This window comes from Epinephelus fuscoguttatus, linkage group LG13 (genome assembly GCF_011397635.1).
Source record: "Epinephelus fuscoguttatus linkage group LG13, E.fuscoguttatus.final_Chr_v1".
Classification (NCBI taxonomy): Eukaryota; Metazoa; Chordata; class Actinopteri; order Perciformes; family Serranidae; genus Epinephelus; species Epinephelus fuscoguttatus.
This window is the reverse complement of record NC_064764.1, coordinates 40093835-40109937: the sequence shown is the minus strand read 5'-3', so window position 1 is coordinate 40109937 and position 16103 is coordinate 40093835. Positions and strand designations below refer to the sequence as shown.

The 16103-nt window shown below is 43.9% G+C and overlaps 2 protein-coding genes across 5 annotated transcripts in view; both read left to right on the top strand.

The window, feature by feature from the left end:
• The first annotated feature begins 219 nt into the window (after positions 1-219).
• idh1 (isocitrate dehydrogenase (NADP(+)) 1) lies at positions 220-13775 on the top strand. Its single transcript, XM_049593969.1, has 9 exons — positions 220-357; positions 2160-2289; positions 5900-6191; positions 9838-9940; positions 10522-10699; positions 10815-10966; positions 11099-11239; positions 11398-11560; positions 12807-13775. The coding sequence occupies exons 2-9, from the start codon at positions 2168-2170 to the stop codon at positions 12898-12900; spliced, it is 1245 nt and encodes a 414-aa protein (XP_049449926.1). The 5' UTR covers positions 220-357; positions 2160-2167; the 3' UTR covers positions 12901-13775.
• Positions 13776-15584: 1809 nt separating this feature from the next.
• epsti1 (epithelial stromal interaction 1) overlaps positions 15585-16103 on the top strand; it is a 29639-nt gene continuing 29120 nt past the window's right edge. For 2 of the 4 annotated variants that reach the window (XM_049593972.1, XM_049593971.1), the window contains exon 1: positions 15590-15851. In XM_049593972.1, coding sequence (XP_049449929.1) covers positions 15679-15851 — 173 coding nt within the window. In that variant the 5' untranslated portion in view covers positions 15590-15678. Of the gene's footprint in view, positions 15852-16103 lie in introns of all 4 variants that reach the window. The other 2 variants (XM_049593973.1, XM_049593970.1) reach the window with 2 other exon arrangements.

Below are 16103 nucleotides of genomic sequence, written 5' to 3'. Positions count from 1 at the left end.
GGATGACAACGATCATTTTTAAGTAAGAATCGCTGAGATTTAATCAATTGTTATTTAAGACCAGTTTAAGATGCGGAAGAGCTCATCTTATCTCTGACCAATCAGCGCGCCACGTTTACAGACTCGCCCACCCAAGTCACGCCCCCTCCAGCTGTGTGGGCTTCTCTGATTGGCGGCTAGGTTTGGCTGTCTTCTCTGATTGGCCAGTGTCTTGTCAGTTAGGACGGGACGTGGAAGCCGGGTACCTGCAGCTGCTCGCTCCTTCTGAGCCTCTTTCAGTCCAGTTCCCTGCTGTCTGGGATCATACCGCCCCCTCATCTGTCTCTGACTGTGTCGCGGACCTTTAAACCAACCAAGGTAGGTCTTTGTTATGTGTTACGACATTGTTCCTCCTGAAGAACGAAGTAGTAGCTATATAACAGGCAGCAGTGTTACAAGGAAGTGTACTCGACTCTTAGCTCCTTGTCCTGACACGTAGCTTAGCCACAGCAGGCTAGATACAGCTGGACACAAAAATTAAGCTGATATGGTTTATTATCCGTGTTTTCAGTGAACTGGCTTCAACCAAATGCCACTTTTTGGGGGTCTTTAGTGAACTGAAGTCGGCTGCCTGGCTCTCAGATGGTGTGTGAGGCCTGTCTCAACATCTCCTTCATGTTTCCTCCTGTTATTTAGTAGTAACATTAACGTTTAATACCCAAACTGTGCGGTTAACGCGATGTTAACGGTCTGCATTCCTGGTGTGGCCTGCACACAGTCTGCCTATGGCTGTCTCTGCAGTCTCCTCCCCATCATGCGATCATCAGCCTGTCAACCTTATGTAACTTTTATGCCCCCCTTTTAAAACACAGAAATCTACCTTTTGTAAAGCTTATTTAATGATCAAGTGACCACGCATGCACACACACACACACACACACACACACACACACACACAGGAAGCTACATCATATCACACACACCTTCATGAACATGTTAAATATGAGCAAAAAGCTGGAGACACAATGCAGCCTGGATTAAGTTTGGTTACCCATATGCTGCAGGGTTTTGTTGCTCACTTTGACAGACTTAAGAGGATTATGGAGTTGGTAAATCCATGGGTGTATAAAGAGTAAATCAGGTGGAGCAGATAAATGCTGAGTCATGGCCTGGCTACGTCTGCTTCATGCTTTGAATGGATTCATTCATTCAGAAAACTGTAGTGTCAAGTGGAGAGGAGCTTTTCTTGTCTGTGGTGTCAGTGTCAGACATTTAAATGACTGATTCATCTGTAACTAGGTTTTTTGTTAAATCTCTGAACAAGTTAATATATAATTAGACTTTATTCTCACAAGCACCTCTTGAACGTGTACACTTAATCAACATACAATGCACACAACTGTACATATTTCCCATGTTTATCCTATTCTTGTTTTTATTCTATTGTAGTGACCATTACAGCACAATACATGTTTTATATTTCTGAATGTAACATAGTAGTACACATGTTTGTACACACTTACAGATTGCACAGTGAACATATTTTTATTCTTAATATCTGAAATACTAGTGTTAAACACTGTGTCATAATACACATTTCTATTTTATTTTATAACTTCTATTTTCACACAGTCCGAAGATATGCACCTCAATTTGGTGACTCTAAATTGTCTGTAGGTGTGAATGTGAGTGTGAATGGTTGTCTGTCTCTGTGTGTCAGCCCTGTGATAGTCTGGTGACCTGTCCAGGGTGAACCCTGCCTCTCACCCAGTGTCAGCTGGGATAGGCTCCAGCCTGCCTGTGACCCCTAACAGGATAGCAGTCACAGAAAATGAATAATGAATGAATAAAAGACAGTTATTTGATTTTACAGTGTCAAACAGCAAATCTTTATCATCAAACGTACATGTTTTTACCTAGATAAAATACTGCTACAATCTCTGACTGTCCTTATTCCATCTCTCTTTTTAAGAAGAAGATAATCCTTTACTAGTCCCACTGGTAGGAAATCTGCGTCATTACAGCAGCAAGGGGGGACAGTGCAAACAAGAAGCATCAGTACAATAACCAGCAAAGCAATATAATAATTACACATCAGTAAAAAACACGCAGATCAGTCTGTTTGCTTTAAGACCATTGTCTCAAATGTCTCTGTGTTTGTCCCGTGTGTCCACCACCAGGCTCAAAGATGTCTCAGAAGATCAAGGCTGGCTCTGTGGTGGAGATGCAGGGAGATGAGATGACTCGGGTCATCTGGGACCTCATTAAGGAGAAACTCATCTTCCCGTATCTGGAGCTCGACCTGCACAGGTGAAGTATGATGACGGCAGGGTGTGCACAATGGCGCTATAGACCAACTTCCTGCTTTTCATGTTTCTGATTAATGGAAAGTGCGGGGCTTTTGTCACCAGTACACCTGGGTTTATTAAATGTCTGTTCATGGGTTTGCATTGTGGCTTTGAATACGCTCCTTATATGACGAAAGGATAAAGTGTGGTAACCCATGCATCCAATAGTAGTGACGACTAGGTGAGAGAGAAAAAAGATTATCAGGTGACAGCTCCTGCTGTGCTGGGATTTCTAGTTTGGCTTGTTTATCCTGCCCTCACACCCCCACCCTCGCACCACCACTACAATGAAGAGTGAGATCAGGAGTGTGTGATTAGCACCCAGTGAAAAGGTGCTCGGGTTTGTTATAAATCAGAACCCACCCTGAGCCTTGTCCTTAACAAAAGGTCTCCTCAGATAGTTTTATTATCTCACCTACAAAGCAGTAGTTGCTGTACAGTGTGTAATCCCTTGTAATTATAGCACATGTAGTTCTGTCTACAGATGCTTCAAATACTGCTAACTGATTGGTTGTTTTTCCTAAACATTTTTATGGAGAAATTCCCAAGTTACTAGGTGACGTAACAATCTGTTTCCTAAAGTGTGGCACCAGAGATCACAGATAAGATCCTTTTCCAGTAAATAGCAGTCGCTTACAGTCAGTACCCCAAACGAGGGGAGCATCCATTTCTTCATCTGACCCCACTCCTCCTCTTATCTCCTGCATGGACTTTGTTCTGAGTTATATCGTGATTTCCATGACCTTTTTATGTTAAGTTCAAGTCCCTGATGTTCCCATCCCTCGTAATGTCTCCATACTGTGTAGTGCGGACAGATAGCCGACACTTTGAACTTCCTTTTTCTGATAGCTTTGACAGATGTGTCGCAGAATTTTCATCATCACTTCTTGTATTTCATTGTATAAGTTAATGATTTATTGTGCAACAGGCGTGGGAAGCACATGTTTGATTGAATATGGTGTAATAATTACGCTGTTGTAATAATTATTTCTCAATAAGCAGACCTGTCACTGATCAGGCCACTGGAGAAACAAATAACCCACTGGCACTGAGACCTGCTCAGTGGTGTCACATGTTTCTCACGTGACGCTTTAAGAACACTTAAAGTAAACTTTGCTAGTAATTGCAGATACAAAACAGACAGGATGGCCCTGTTTACACCTGGTATGAACATCGTCCTGGGTAATCAGAGGTGGACGGCATGACTGCACCCAATGCGTTTTTAATAGCCTTTTATACACAGAGATCGCTCAGCAGGGCCGCTACTAAATCCCTTCTTTACACCATCTTTGCAATTTTTTTTGCGTGTTGTGTGACATGCGTCAGCAGCAATTTTTAAATGATAACAATCATTCATCATCCCTGTTATATGGCGGCTGATCTCGTCCTCTGCTTGGAGGGTAAGGAGCTCCTGGACCTCATTGTCTCCCCAATTTGCAGACATTTTTGGCCTTCTTAGAGTTAGCTGCTAGGGAGTGGATTGCACACATTAAAATGTCCTCAAAATGTCACACCAGTCCCATCCACGGTCCCATTCTGCCGACTGTCCCTTTTACACAGATGCTGATTCAGCTCTGTTACCACCCCCATTAGTAGCTTAAAGGTGAGACAACTCTCCTCGCTTATACGACTCCCTGCTGGATAAGAAAACTTTCTGTTTCTGCCATTACGTGGGTTAGATGCAGTGCTAAGCCACCTTCTCCAGAACTGTCAGTTCAACGTCTGCCTGGTTAGCACAAGCTAACACAGCAGCAGCTTTTAAACAGTCCCAGCAACCTCTGTCGTTTAATGTTAGCCGTGTGATGATACAGTAACAGTGAGCCCTGTGGGCGGACTCTCACCAACTGTCCCTGCAAACGCAGTACATATAAAGTGGTGACGTGAGACTCGATCAAAGTAGTCATTGGGGACACATTCGGAGACGCATTGTAACGCCAGGTGTGAACAGACAGACATAAAGCTGTCCACTTACAATTAAATCATCCATGCTTTGTGTTAATACCAGATATGAAGAGGCTCATTATGTGCATATCGATTAAAGCTTGTTCAGGGTCTCTGGATAGAGTCCGAGGACTTGATGCACTTTGTTCCAGGTTAAACAGGCACACAGCAAAACAAACAAACAAACATATAATAACAAACAAGGACAACACTCTTGTTAAACCTGAATATGTTTGTGTACAGCTTTCTCTCTCTGTGCTCAGACGTATGTATCCATGACTTGTTGTGGCTTGGTGTTGGCTCATGGGGGAAGGGGAAGAGGAAAGTGGGTGAAAGGTCGTGGCTGCTTTCAAACAATGCTGTTGGGTTCAGAGGAACACACATACAGCACTGCATGCTATACTTCCAAGGAACGACAAGCACGTTGACCTTAATCTAGTTTTCACATGAAGTATGATTCCTTCTGTCAGTAGTTTGTGAGCTTCCTCCTGCATGAGTGCAACAAGTGGAGCAACATTTCTAGTTACGTTGGCGAAGGGCCAGTCGTCATTGCACAATTGATTCCTTGTTTCCTTTGTCTCTGCGCTGCTGGCTGGCTGTGCACATCACTTGGGCAAATAACAGGCGTAAAAAGAAGAACAGAGTGAGCACAGTTGCAGTGCTGAGAAGGAAGTGTGGAAGAAGGTTAATGGCTATTCTTGATGTTGTCACTGGGCCGGGTCTTGCAAGAAATATAAATATCCGAGATGTTGAGGGAATAAAGGGCCTGGTAGCAATTTGAGTTGTTCCTCAAGCTGGAGGCGAGCTCGCAGTCTCTCTTTCACTACTTATTAATGTCGTCCCTGTCTTTTGACACAGTGATAATGTTTCACATCACAGCTGTAACGTTCACAGACTAGCTTGGAGCCAACTAAAACATTGGCATATGTTCACTTTTAGTGCTTTGTTGTGTTTCAGGGTGTCTGTGCAACTGAAGCGTAAATAATCACTGCCCTTCTTGAAACAGAGTGCTCTTGTTTATGGCGTCCCATGCCTCTGCTGTGGAGATTATCAACGGTCTCCATGTCTGTTTGGTCCATTTCTTCGCCTTGATTGTAGAGGACAAGTGTCGCACACTCTGGCTCTATATGCATTTCTTTAATTTTGGGCCTTCTTCAAAATCAACAAACAATACCATTTCCTTGTCTTTACATCTCTGCTTACTCTAATTCTTAGAAGCACAAAATATAAAACTTTTTTAACCACTGACCGAAATATGTTTGCAGTATTGAGCATCTAAAAGTGGCAAGTAAAAGGAGCTACCATTGAATATCTGGCAGATTCGTAAGCTTATTTATTTACTCTGAGATCATGCATTTCCAGATCTAAAGCAGGACAACTTTTAAAATGTTTGACATCATCTTACATTGGCAGAGTTATTTAGTAACACTGATACATCCTGTGGTTTGGTAGGTTTTGTTAAAAGATTAAAATGTGTTTAAATGGCTGAAAGTACAGAAAAAAGTTTTGTTTTTCTATAACTTGTATCGGCACAGGTGTAGAAAATTTCAACACATTTCCAGGACGCTATAGATTCTTTTTCTCTGGTTCTACTAATTCAAACTCTATTCTCTTTCTCTCTCCCTGCACAGCTATGACCTCGGTATGGAGAACCGAGATGCAACAGACGACAAGGTCACAGTTGAGGCGGCGGAGGCTGTCCGCCGTTACAACGTGGGCGTCAAGTGCGCCACCATCACACCAGACGAGAAGCGCGTGGAGGAGTTCAAGCTGAAGCAGATGTGGCGTTCGCCCAACGGCACCATCCGTAACATCCTGGGAGGCACAGTGTTCAGAGGGCCCATCCTGTGCAAGAACATCCCTCGCCTGGTGCCTGGCTGGACCAAGCCCATCATCATTGGCAGGCACGCCCATGGAGATCAGGTACTCTATTGGTCAGTTGGACGGTGTGCTCTGCTGATGTCTGAAGAGTGTTTACTGTTTAAAAATTGCATGTTGAAGTGAGCTCAAGCTTCCAAACATGAGGAAGAGTTTAATCACTCTTCAAGTGCAGGACCATGTGAGAGTCTTTATATAAGTGCAGAGAAACTTCTACAAACTCCCTTATTGTCAGTGACAAAAGTGCTACTGTTACTGAAGCATAATTTTTTCCAGCAAACCTCTGTGACAAAGTGAGTTGAGGTTGCAGGGTTATCAGAGGAGACTCAGTCAATAATTATATTTCATCAGCTGCCCTTTGGACCATAATGTACAAACCTCTACAGCCTGAACGAGTTGCAGCAAGGCCACAGAACTAAATCACAAGTTCAACCCTTAGGCTCTGTGCCAAAGTCGACAGAGCTCTCCTGAGTCATGCAGGTGAAATGTCAAATAGCTGCGAGTTACATAATATCCCACACATGTCAGAGGTATACGTATACTGCTGACGTCACTACAGGTACACGCCTAGTGGTGCAGAGGTGTTTATGATGATGATCTAACACCAGGGTTGATTTCTGGTTTTGCCAGTCTGGTGTTCGAGCGCAAACCAGTTTGATTTGATTCAAACTGGCTAAACTGGCATTGGTCAATCTGCCACTTTCTGGCAAATTAAAAAGTAACCGGCATCGGTAAGCTGTGGCGGCAGAATCACGGCTCTAAATCCAACTTGTATTGCATTAGTAAAGAGCAATATGGCAACTTGATGAAACTACTTTGTTTGTTTATGAATAAACTAACGGAGCCACAAGTGTCTGACAGGCTGTGTACAACTTAATGCCAAACCGAGGCTGACAACATGAAGGAGATCAAAGTTCAGTAAAGGTGGAGGGAGTGAAGACGTGTACGATGCACATTGTGTTTGTTTACTAGAAAGTTCATGTGTTCTTTGGGGTGATTCTTGCCTATTGCATACTGCTGACAAACGCAGTACACAGTTCAATTGATTTATGTTGCAGAATTGGGCGACTGTGCTGCAGGAGGTAGAGCAGGTGGGTCAATCTCCGCCACCTCCAGTCTGCATGTCAAAGTATCCTTGAGCAAGATACTGAACCCAAATTGCTCCCAAAATGTGGCAACTTGTATGGTAGCCTCGGCCACCAGTGTGTGAATGGCTGAATGTGACTTGTAGTGTAAAAAGCACTTTGAGTGGTCGGAAGACTAGAAAGGCGCTCTACAAGCGCAGGCCCATTTACCATTTATCAATCCTTGTCCAGGCTTGGACAGCTTCTGGTTTTGCAAAGCAATGGTAAACAATAGCACGGCTAATCTCTGTTAACAGATACATGTGTATGTATATGGACTCTGTAGTCAACAGCACAAGATATTGGTATTGGAAAAGTTCTAGTTTCCCATACCACAGGGAAAGAGATTAGCTAAAAAGACTGGGGCAAATAAGAGGCCATATATCTGCATGTTACACCAGATCTCCTTAAGTATTGGCCGTTGCCACCAAAGGCTTATCGTCATCAGAGTAATAGCCAATGGGTTCCGAGATTGTAGCATGGCTAGTGTTGATAGCAAACCACTGCTACTAAAAAGCAGCGATTCACCAGCAGTTTACCAGCAGATAACTGCCTCTGTGTCCTGTCCTTTCCCTCATGACAAAAAATATTTATATCGTGTTGTTTTCACACTGGCAGCTCACTAAAGTTACTGTTGTGGTCTGTCTGATATCAAAGGTCAGCTGGCAGGCTTAACTTAAACATTATGGGCCCTAGTTAGAAGGTCTAAAGCGGACGGCGGAGGGCGCATAATCCATGTCGCAAGTGTCATTGCTATTTAGATGCAGATGCAGTTGTCATTTTTACACCCTGCGCCCTCGTCATCTAACTAGCAAACGAACTTGCGCTTCTCTGGGTGTGTTGGTCTAAAAATGACGAGTGGTCAGGCGCAGTCATGGCGCGTTGCTAGTTAGATGGCGTAAAAAGCAAATGCGCCAGTGACCAGCAAAAACCTGGTCTAAAGTCAACGGCGCAGTATTTCGCTGTTAAACAAGTTAGTAATATGCATCTCTAGGCGGGTGCACAACGCGCGTGCACTCTGCTCAGACACACACGGAGCAGCCACACATATGCAAAAGATAACAAATAAAAATATGATTACAATGTGTGTATTATTATTGTGCACATTAAAATATTTATCAGAAACACGTCTTAATGGTCAGTCATTAATCAGAATGATCTAATCGCAGTAATAATGAGCATCATAATTTGTAATAATGACAAATGAAATTGTGAAATTATCTGACCAATCAATCATTTTTTTGATTGAAAACCAAAGCCCACACATTGCATTTATTGTAACATGTTATACATTATATTATATTATTATATTGTTATCTGAGTGTAGAGAGGACACACATGCAAATAAGAGGCAGAACACAGCTCTAGGAAACATGTGAAAACAATTAACAAACGTGGGTGGGGGAGAAAACGCTGAACAGGTCCTAGCTGCAGGATCAGCACCTTGGGGAGCTCCGCGGCAGTCCTGACAGCTGTGCTCTGTTATATGATGAAAACAGGTTTGAATAATATTCCACAGATATTTAGTAAGATCTTTCTTGTATTAGTGATCCCACGCCTGCTTTACCTCGGGGAGCTTGGGTGCCTGTCTGCTGTCCCTGTAGATCTGGTTCTGACGGGCCCTCACCTCCCGCACGAGGAGATCCGTCTCCTCAGCTGTAAAACACTCACTCTTTGCAGTTGGTAGGTCCGCCATCTAACTAGCTCTCCGCCATGCGCTCCAATCGCGCCTCTTTTAAAGGGAATGAGAGGTGACACTCTGATTGGCTTATTGAATGATACGCCCAAAACACACCCATGACTAATTCACAGAGTAAGTCCAACCCTTTTAGACTCTCCGCCATGTCTAACTAGCAAGTGCCTGGGACACGCCCATGCGCTGCACGCCTGGCGCTTTGCATTTTAGACCATCTAAATAGGGCCCTATGGCTTTGTCAAAAGTAGTGAGAATAATGTAGTTATATATGTTCATTACAGATAGGCTTCAGCGTAGTCACAACTGTTATTTGTTCTCCTTACACAAGATTAAATTAGTAAAAACTGTTTTCCTGTTTCCTCCGTTTCAACGCTTTGCATTGTGGGATACAGTAAGCGACAAACTGGTCTGATGCAGACTGGAAATTTTTTCAGAATCAGTATGACATCTAGGTATTTTGGGTGAACTGTACATGTTGCCTTTGTCTGTATAGTACATGCTACATTTAAGCCAAATCAGTACATACTGCGAGTGTATTAGGGAGTTGTGAATACAGTCTCAAAGAAAACTTAATCGTGAAGAAGGAAATTTAAATTGAATTGTCGGCAAACCAGCTCAGAGGTGCATTACCGCCACCAAGTGGACTGAAGTGGGCTCTTACAGTCTCATTATGTTCCACTGGGGAGCAGCTGCTGAGTCAAGTGTGACACCTAGCGGTCCAGTCTGGTGTTTAGCTGTTTTTTACACTGGCACAGCCCAATCTGACACCATTACCTTTCAAAACCTGTCCCAGTCACATGTTTGCGGTATGAGGTCAAACAGCAGTGTTCTAACAATATTAATCGTGTCTTTCTCAATGTGCTCCCCACAGTACAAAGCCACAGACTTCGTGGTGCCTGGGCCCGGGAAAGTGGAGATGACCTACACACCCACAAATGGAGAGCCAGTTAAATATGTCATCTATGAGTTCCAGGGTAAGACCACAGACAGCACGATGCACCATCATGCCTCCATCTCTCACATACGAAAAGGGTTCAGACAGGATACCCAACAATCCTAACTGTGTACTTTCAGTATCATAGATCCACGTGTCTCAGGTGTGTAGACGTACTTCCATCTGTCTATAATGAAAAACATGTCAAATATCACAATGTGAGTGGGTGATAGAGTGTCAGTCAATATAACTACGCAGGACTGGCACCAGAGGAAAGCTTTTACAAACACATTTGCCATTGTGTTCACAGTGTAAATGGGGAAATATAAGATATGGCTTATCTGTTTGTTTCAGTTCCTCACTCAACACTGAACACTGAGCTGACTGAAACAGATTAGAGAGGCGGAGTGATGATGACTGGTAGCAACAGGGGGTTATTTTTAAGGTGTTTTTTCAGTGTTTGTCCAAGTTTGAAAGAAACAGTGTGATATCATTTATTCAGTCATGTATATTCAGTTAATAAACACACCCAAACACATAAAGGTGTGCTGCTGTATATGTGAGAATATATGTGAAGTTACTGCAGAGCATATGTAATGAACTATATTTGTGTGTGTGCAGGCACAGGTGGTGTGGCCATGGGCATGTACAATACAGACAGCTCCATCAGGGACTTTGCCCACAGCTCCTTCCAGATGGCTCTGACTAAAGCCTGGCCTCTCTATCTCAGCACCAAGAACACCATCCTCAAGAAGTACGACGGCCGCTTCAAAGACATCTTCCAGGAGATCTACGAGAAGTAAGAACTTAAAAACCCACGTGAACACATGCAAATGAACCCTTTCTCACACAGTTGCACACACTTTTATACCAGATATAGGTCATAATTAATGTCCGTCGTCTTGTGTTTCCAGGGAATACCGTGCTCAGTTTGAGGCCAAAGGCATCTGGTATGAGCACCGTCTGATTGATGACATGGTCGCCCAGGCCATGAAGTCTGAGGGAGGCTTCATTTGGGCCTGCAAGAACTACGATGGAGACGTGCAGTCTGACTCTGTGGCACAAGGTTGGTAGAAGCTGTCCTAATAGTCTGACCGCTGCCAAACTGTACTGCAATACAAAACAGAGATTGCTGATTTTGCCATTTCTGGTACAAAGACGTTCTGTTGGTAATGTGGTTTGTGTGATTCTGTTTCAGGCTACGGCTCCCTGGGTATGATGACCAGTGTGCTCATCTGTCCTGATGGACGCACAGTGGAGTCTGAGGCCGCCCACGGCACAGTGACTCGCCACTACAGACTACACCAGCAGGGAAAAGAGACCTCCACCAATCCCATCGGTAAAACATGACGCATAGTCTACTACTCAAACATAACCCCAAAAACAAAAGTTCAACTAGTGTAATTTTTATCTATTTTGCATGCCTTGTGTATAATACACTGTATATAAATTAATTTACTAAATCCTGCCCCTACGCTGGGTGTTTGTTTGCTACAGCCTCCATCTTTGCGTGGACGCAGGGCCTGCTCCACCGGGCAAAGCTGGACAGCAACACAGAGCTGCGAGTGTTCGCTGAGGCTCTCGAGGCCGTTTGCGTGGAGACCATCGAGGCTGGTTTCATGACCAAGGATTTGGCCATCTGCATCAAAGGCCTCCCAAAGTTAGTCTCCTCATTATCTAACACTCAGTTTAAGTGTCTGCATCAGGTGCTTTAGTGTTCCAGCTGTAGATGTCTGTGGCATAAGACTTGATTCATGTTCGCTGCAGGATTTCACTGTTGTACCACTATCTCAAGTCTGGCTGCATGTATGATACAATATCAGGCAGTCCAATATGTGAAATAGTCCATGTGCTCCTTTTCTCAGGAGTAGGGATGGCTACTGAAACCTGGTATTAAATGGGCCCCGGGGCCGAATTAAATAAGGCAGTAGTATTGATAAGATTTGATGTTCTGGTAACGGTGTTGGAGAATTTCAGAAGACATATTTAACAGGATAGCTACTGTTTGACTGTGTCCAACAGTTGAACTATCCCAAGATAAGCTACACTGAGGCTGCTTTCACACCTGCCCTGTTTGGTTCGGTTCAGTCAAACTCATGTTCATTTGCCCCCTCAGTGTGGTTCGTTTGGGCAGGTGTGAACACAGCAATCACACTCAGGTGTGCACCAAAACAACCAGACTGAGACCTTCTTGAAGAGGTGGTCTCAGTCCGGTTCCAAATGAACTCTGGTGCGGTTGGTTTGTGGTGAGAAGGTGTTCCGACCTGGATGTGAAGCAACTGCAGTCACATGACACATTGTTTGGGTTAAACATGAGCATGTTGCAGTCCTGGAGGATTATTAATGTGCACCTCCTCCTGTACTGCCTTAATATGCACATTCAGCACATCCAATGCATCAAAACATTGTTTTCTAGTTGGAGCCGCGTTTGCCTCGTTTTCAAACTGTATGCTTTGACTAAAATGAACAATGACAGCAATATAGTCCACGATGAGCAGCGCTAAAATCAACCTGCGTAGTTGTCCCTCCATTGTGACATTAGAAAGTGTCACATTTATCTTGCAAGTGTACTCTTCTTCAACGTTTGCTTTACTTCCTGGATTTTTCCCACATGGAAATTCTGACCAATCAAGAGCAGCTTTCTCACACAAGGCATTTGATCTGGTCCTCTTGTAAATGCTGCCGTGAGAACACGAACCAACTCTAGGCAATTATACAACTTTGGAACAACATTGGTCACTTGAAAACTTGAAGTCACAAACACCTTTGTACCCACCATTCTACTTTTCATCAAGGTTCAGATGGAAACATTCTTTAATACTGCTATGTATGCAAATGAAACCCAGCAGTCACACTCAGTGCTTGCCAATGTTACTTAGTCCTGTCTCCTCTCCTCCTGTTTGCAGTGTGACACGTGCCGACTACTTGAACACCTTTGAGTTCTTGGACAAGCTGGCAGAGAACCTGAAGAGTAAACTGGCCAACCAGCCCAAACTGTGATCTCACCTCCCAGCCTCAGCAGCACACACACACACACACACACAGTCAAACACATGCACCCAGAGACATCTACACAGCCACTGGAGTCAACACTGGAACAGAGAGGAGTGTCCCCACGACTCCAGGAGCTCTACTGACTGAAACCAAGTCATTCCCTAACCAGGGTCTGATTGAGCAGGGTGCCTTGTCCTGAATGAGTGTCGGCCGTCAGTTCTGTTAATGCATCACTGGTAGCCAGTGGAAACATTAACAGCCTCCAGGACTGACACTGGGAGAATGACCTGATGTCTCAGTGACCTTGTTTACCCTAAATGCACTAGGTCCCCAGATGTGAGTGTGTGTTGTCAGTATTTGTCGGTGATCTGTGCAGCAGACGGGGACAGAATCTGTGTGAGGGAGCCCCTGGACCCTCACTGCCTTATTCGTTTCATGTCAAAGTCATCGGTTGATTCTTGTAATGTTTAAACAATACCTCAGCCACCATTTTATGTTTCAGTGCCACGCTCAGAAACACAGCAAGAGCGCGTGCTTTTAACTAATGAAACCCCTCAGCATGGCGACAGAGAGGCCGTGCGTACTAAAAGTTTTACTGTAATTAAACACAAAACGTGTTATGTAGACTGATTAGTTTTAAATGTGGTAATTTCTGGCATTTAGAACGGTTATTCTTCTTACACATTTTATAAACACAGTACATTGCTTTTAAATTTTATACTCGTATTAATTTCACTTATCAGTTGTTTCAGAGGTGTATTTATTTGTCCTTCCTTTGTCTGTGTGTTGTGTCCATTACATCCTGCTGTTCAACTGTTGGTTTGTAATCAATATTATGCCTGTTAAGATGATAACTCACAATAAATGAGTTTTTGAAGAAATATGTGAATCATTTTTGTGCATCCAGATAGCTTGTTTGACCGACCAAATTCAGTTTATAGTTATATTATTAAAGGGGAACTATGGCCATTTTCTAAATTCATCCATGTCAATCCTATGGTCTAAGACAGTCCAAAAATATCAGTATACATTAACAAGTCTCTCCCAAAAGCTACAGTGCTAAACTTTATTTTTTTAGTGTCAATGTTTAATTGTAGTCACATTTAAAGCTGACACCAGAGGTCTTATCAAACACAACCGATGCTAAATCAGCACCATTTAAACTGACATATGGTCACATACAGTCCAACAGTTGGTGTAATCCCTAGTGTTGGATTTACTTCACTTGCCGCGACACATCTTCATTCTCTTGTCACTACTCAAGAGTCTGCAGCCATGCCAGACGCATGCTCAAGAAACTCCTCCCAAAAGTTGTACTCTCTGATCCTAAGAGATTTTTTTTTTATTTATTTATTTTTTTTTACCTTATGTGCTCTCTTAAGAGCTTTGGGATTAACTTTTGTCTTTACCAGGATCTATTCTTAACTTTGTGGCCCTAGAGCTCCATAGTTGTCAGCTGAAGCTTACGAAGTGAATCTATGATCAGAATAGTCACTAGCCCCGTTTACACTGCCAGATTTTCGGCAAATGTTGGGCCGTTTTGCCGGCAAGCTGTGAGCGTTTAGACACACAGAGCCAGATTGGCAAGTTGATCCGAGGTGCCAAATTTTCCGCCTCGTAGGGTAGACATATTGGCGGAACCTTTTTGGATTAAAAAGAACGAGGCGGCCTGCCGCCACAGGAGGAGCTGTTGATGACGCCGCACGTGCGAGCCACTGGCGGTGGATAAACAGGAAACAGCTGATAGCAGGAATTAGCGAGCAGCTAGTAGCAAGAGGGAAACACAAACCTGACAGACACTGTAAAGATGAGCAACTGGGGAGACAAGGAATTGCGCGCCCTCCTTGTCCTCGCAAACGAAGAGGCCATTAACCGTCAGATGACGGGGATGGTGAAGAACGGGCCGACTTATGAGAGAATCACCGAAGGACTGACCAGCCGCGGCTTCCCTCCCACGTCACTGTTTACGTCACACGCTGAGCTACACGTTTTGTTACTTGCTCACGCCCCCCATTGCCCCGAAAAAGGCACATTCTGTATAAACAAAAGTAGGTAGGCGGCATTTTGCTGCACTCCCCGATTTTGTTTTTATACTGCCAATGCTGAAAAAAGACTGATTGGGCTTTCCTGTAAATTTGCACAACTTCCATTTAAAAAGGGTTACTGTTATGATTAATTCTACAGTAAATTAAATAGCGACAATATCCATTCCCATTTTGTGGGGGCCCCCGAATTTTCCCAAAGGACCCCTGGGGGTCCCCTGACCCCTGGTTGAGAACCACTGCTCCATCTCATTTTTGTGGGTGGCAGTAGCTCAGGGACTTGACTTGGGAACTGTTGGGTTCAAGTCCCTGTTTGGACCAAGTATGGAGTGTGGACTGGTAGCTGGAGAGGTGCCAGTTCGCCTCCTGGGCACTGCCAAGGTGCTTTAAGCAAGGCACCGAACCCCCAACTGCTCAGGGCTCCTTGAACAGCCCTCTTGCCCCGATGTCTCTCCATTAATGCAAGTGTAGGTCCTGTTTGTACGTGTGTGTGTGACAACAGGGGGTTTAATAAAGTATATCTTCTTCTTCTTAAATGACAGATTAGACCTTTGACAATTAATGCAACAGCGCCATCTGGTGTCTCTCCAGCAGATGGCGCTGTTGCATCAAAGCCCTCCCACTCTGCTCAGTAAATAAACAGCTGATCATCAGTGCACTAAGAATAGAACACCAGGACTCTGAGTTACAGCTCAACTTGTGTCAGTCTGTCGTCACCTCTGAGCCGGACACTGTGAGAATAATGGATCCTTATCACAACCAGAGAGACACCAGAGACCAGCTCAACTCCAGCAGGGACTCTGTGAAACTCAGAGACACATCAGCTACACCTGGAGGTGCTCCCACACCTGAGGACCCCCTCAGAGAGGCACCTGACAGCCGGACTCCACAAGCGACACCCCGGCAGCCTCAGTAGTGAGTAACAGTTACAGTTTTATTAAAATAAGAAAAGACTGACGTGATATTTGGGCACAGACATGTCGTGTTACTTTATAATGACACACTAAACACACCACAGGATATTACCTGCCCAAAGCTTCATAGTTCATGTAATATTTCATTAGTATAAACCGCAGAAATGTCTCTGGTAAAAACATACTTGTTTATCATTTCAATCTAAAGCTGATAACTTTCACTTTCGTTTCATGCGATTCGAGGTCCAATATC

Coding starts and splice junctions, on each gene's coding strand:
- idh1 (XM_049593969.1), top strand. CDS start 2,168: ATGTCTCAGAAGATCAAGGCTGGCTCTGTGGTGGAGATGCAGGGAGAT. Junction 2,290..5,899: donor CTGGAGCTCGACCTGCACAG/GTGAAGTATGAT, acceptor CTCCCTGCACAG/CTATGACCTCGGTATGGAGA. Junction 10,967..11,098: donor GTCTGACTCTGTGGCACAAG/GTTGGTAGAAGC, acceptor ATTCTGTTTCAG/GCTACGGCTCCCTGGGTATG.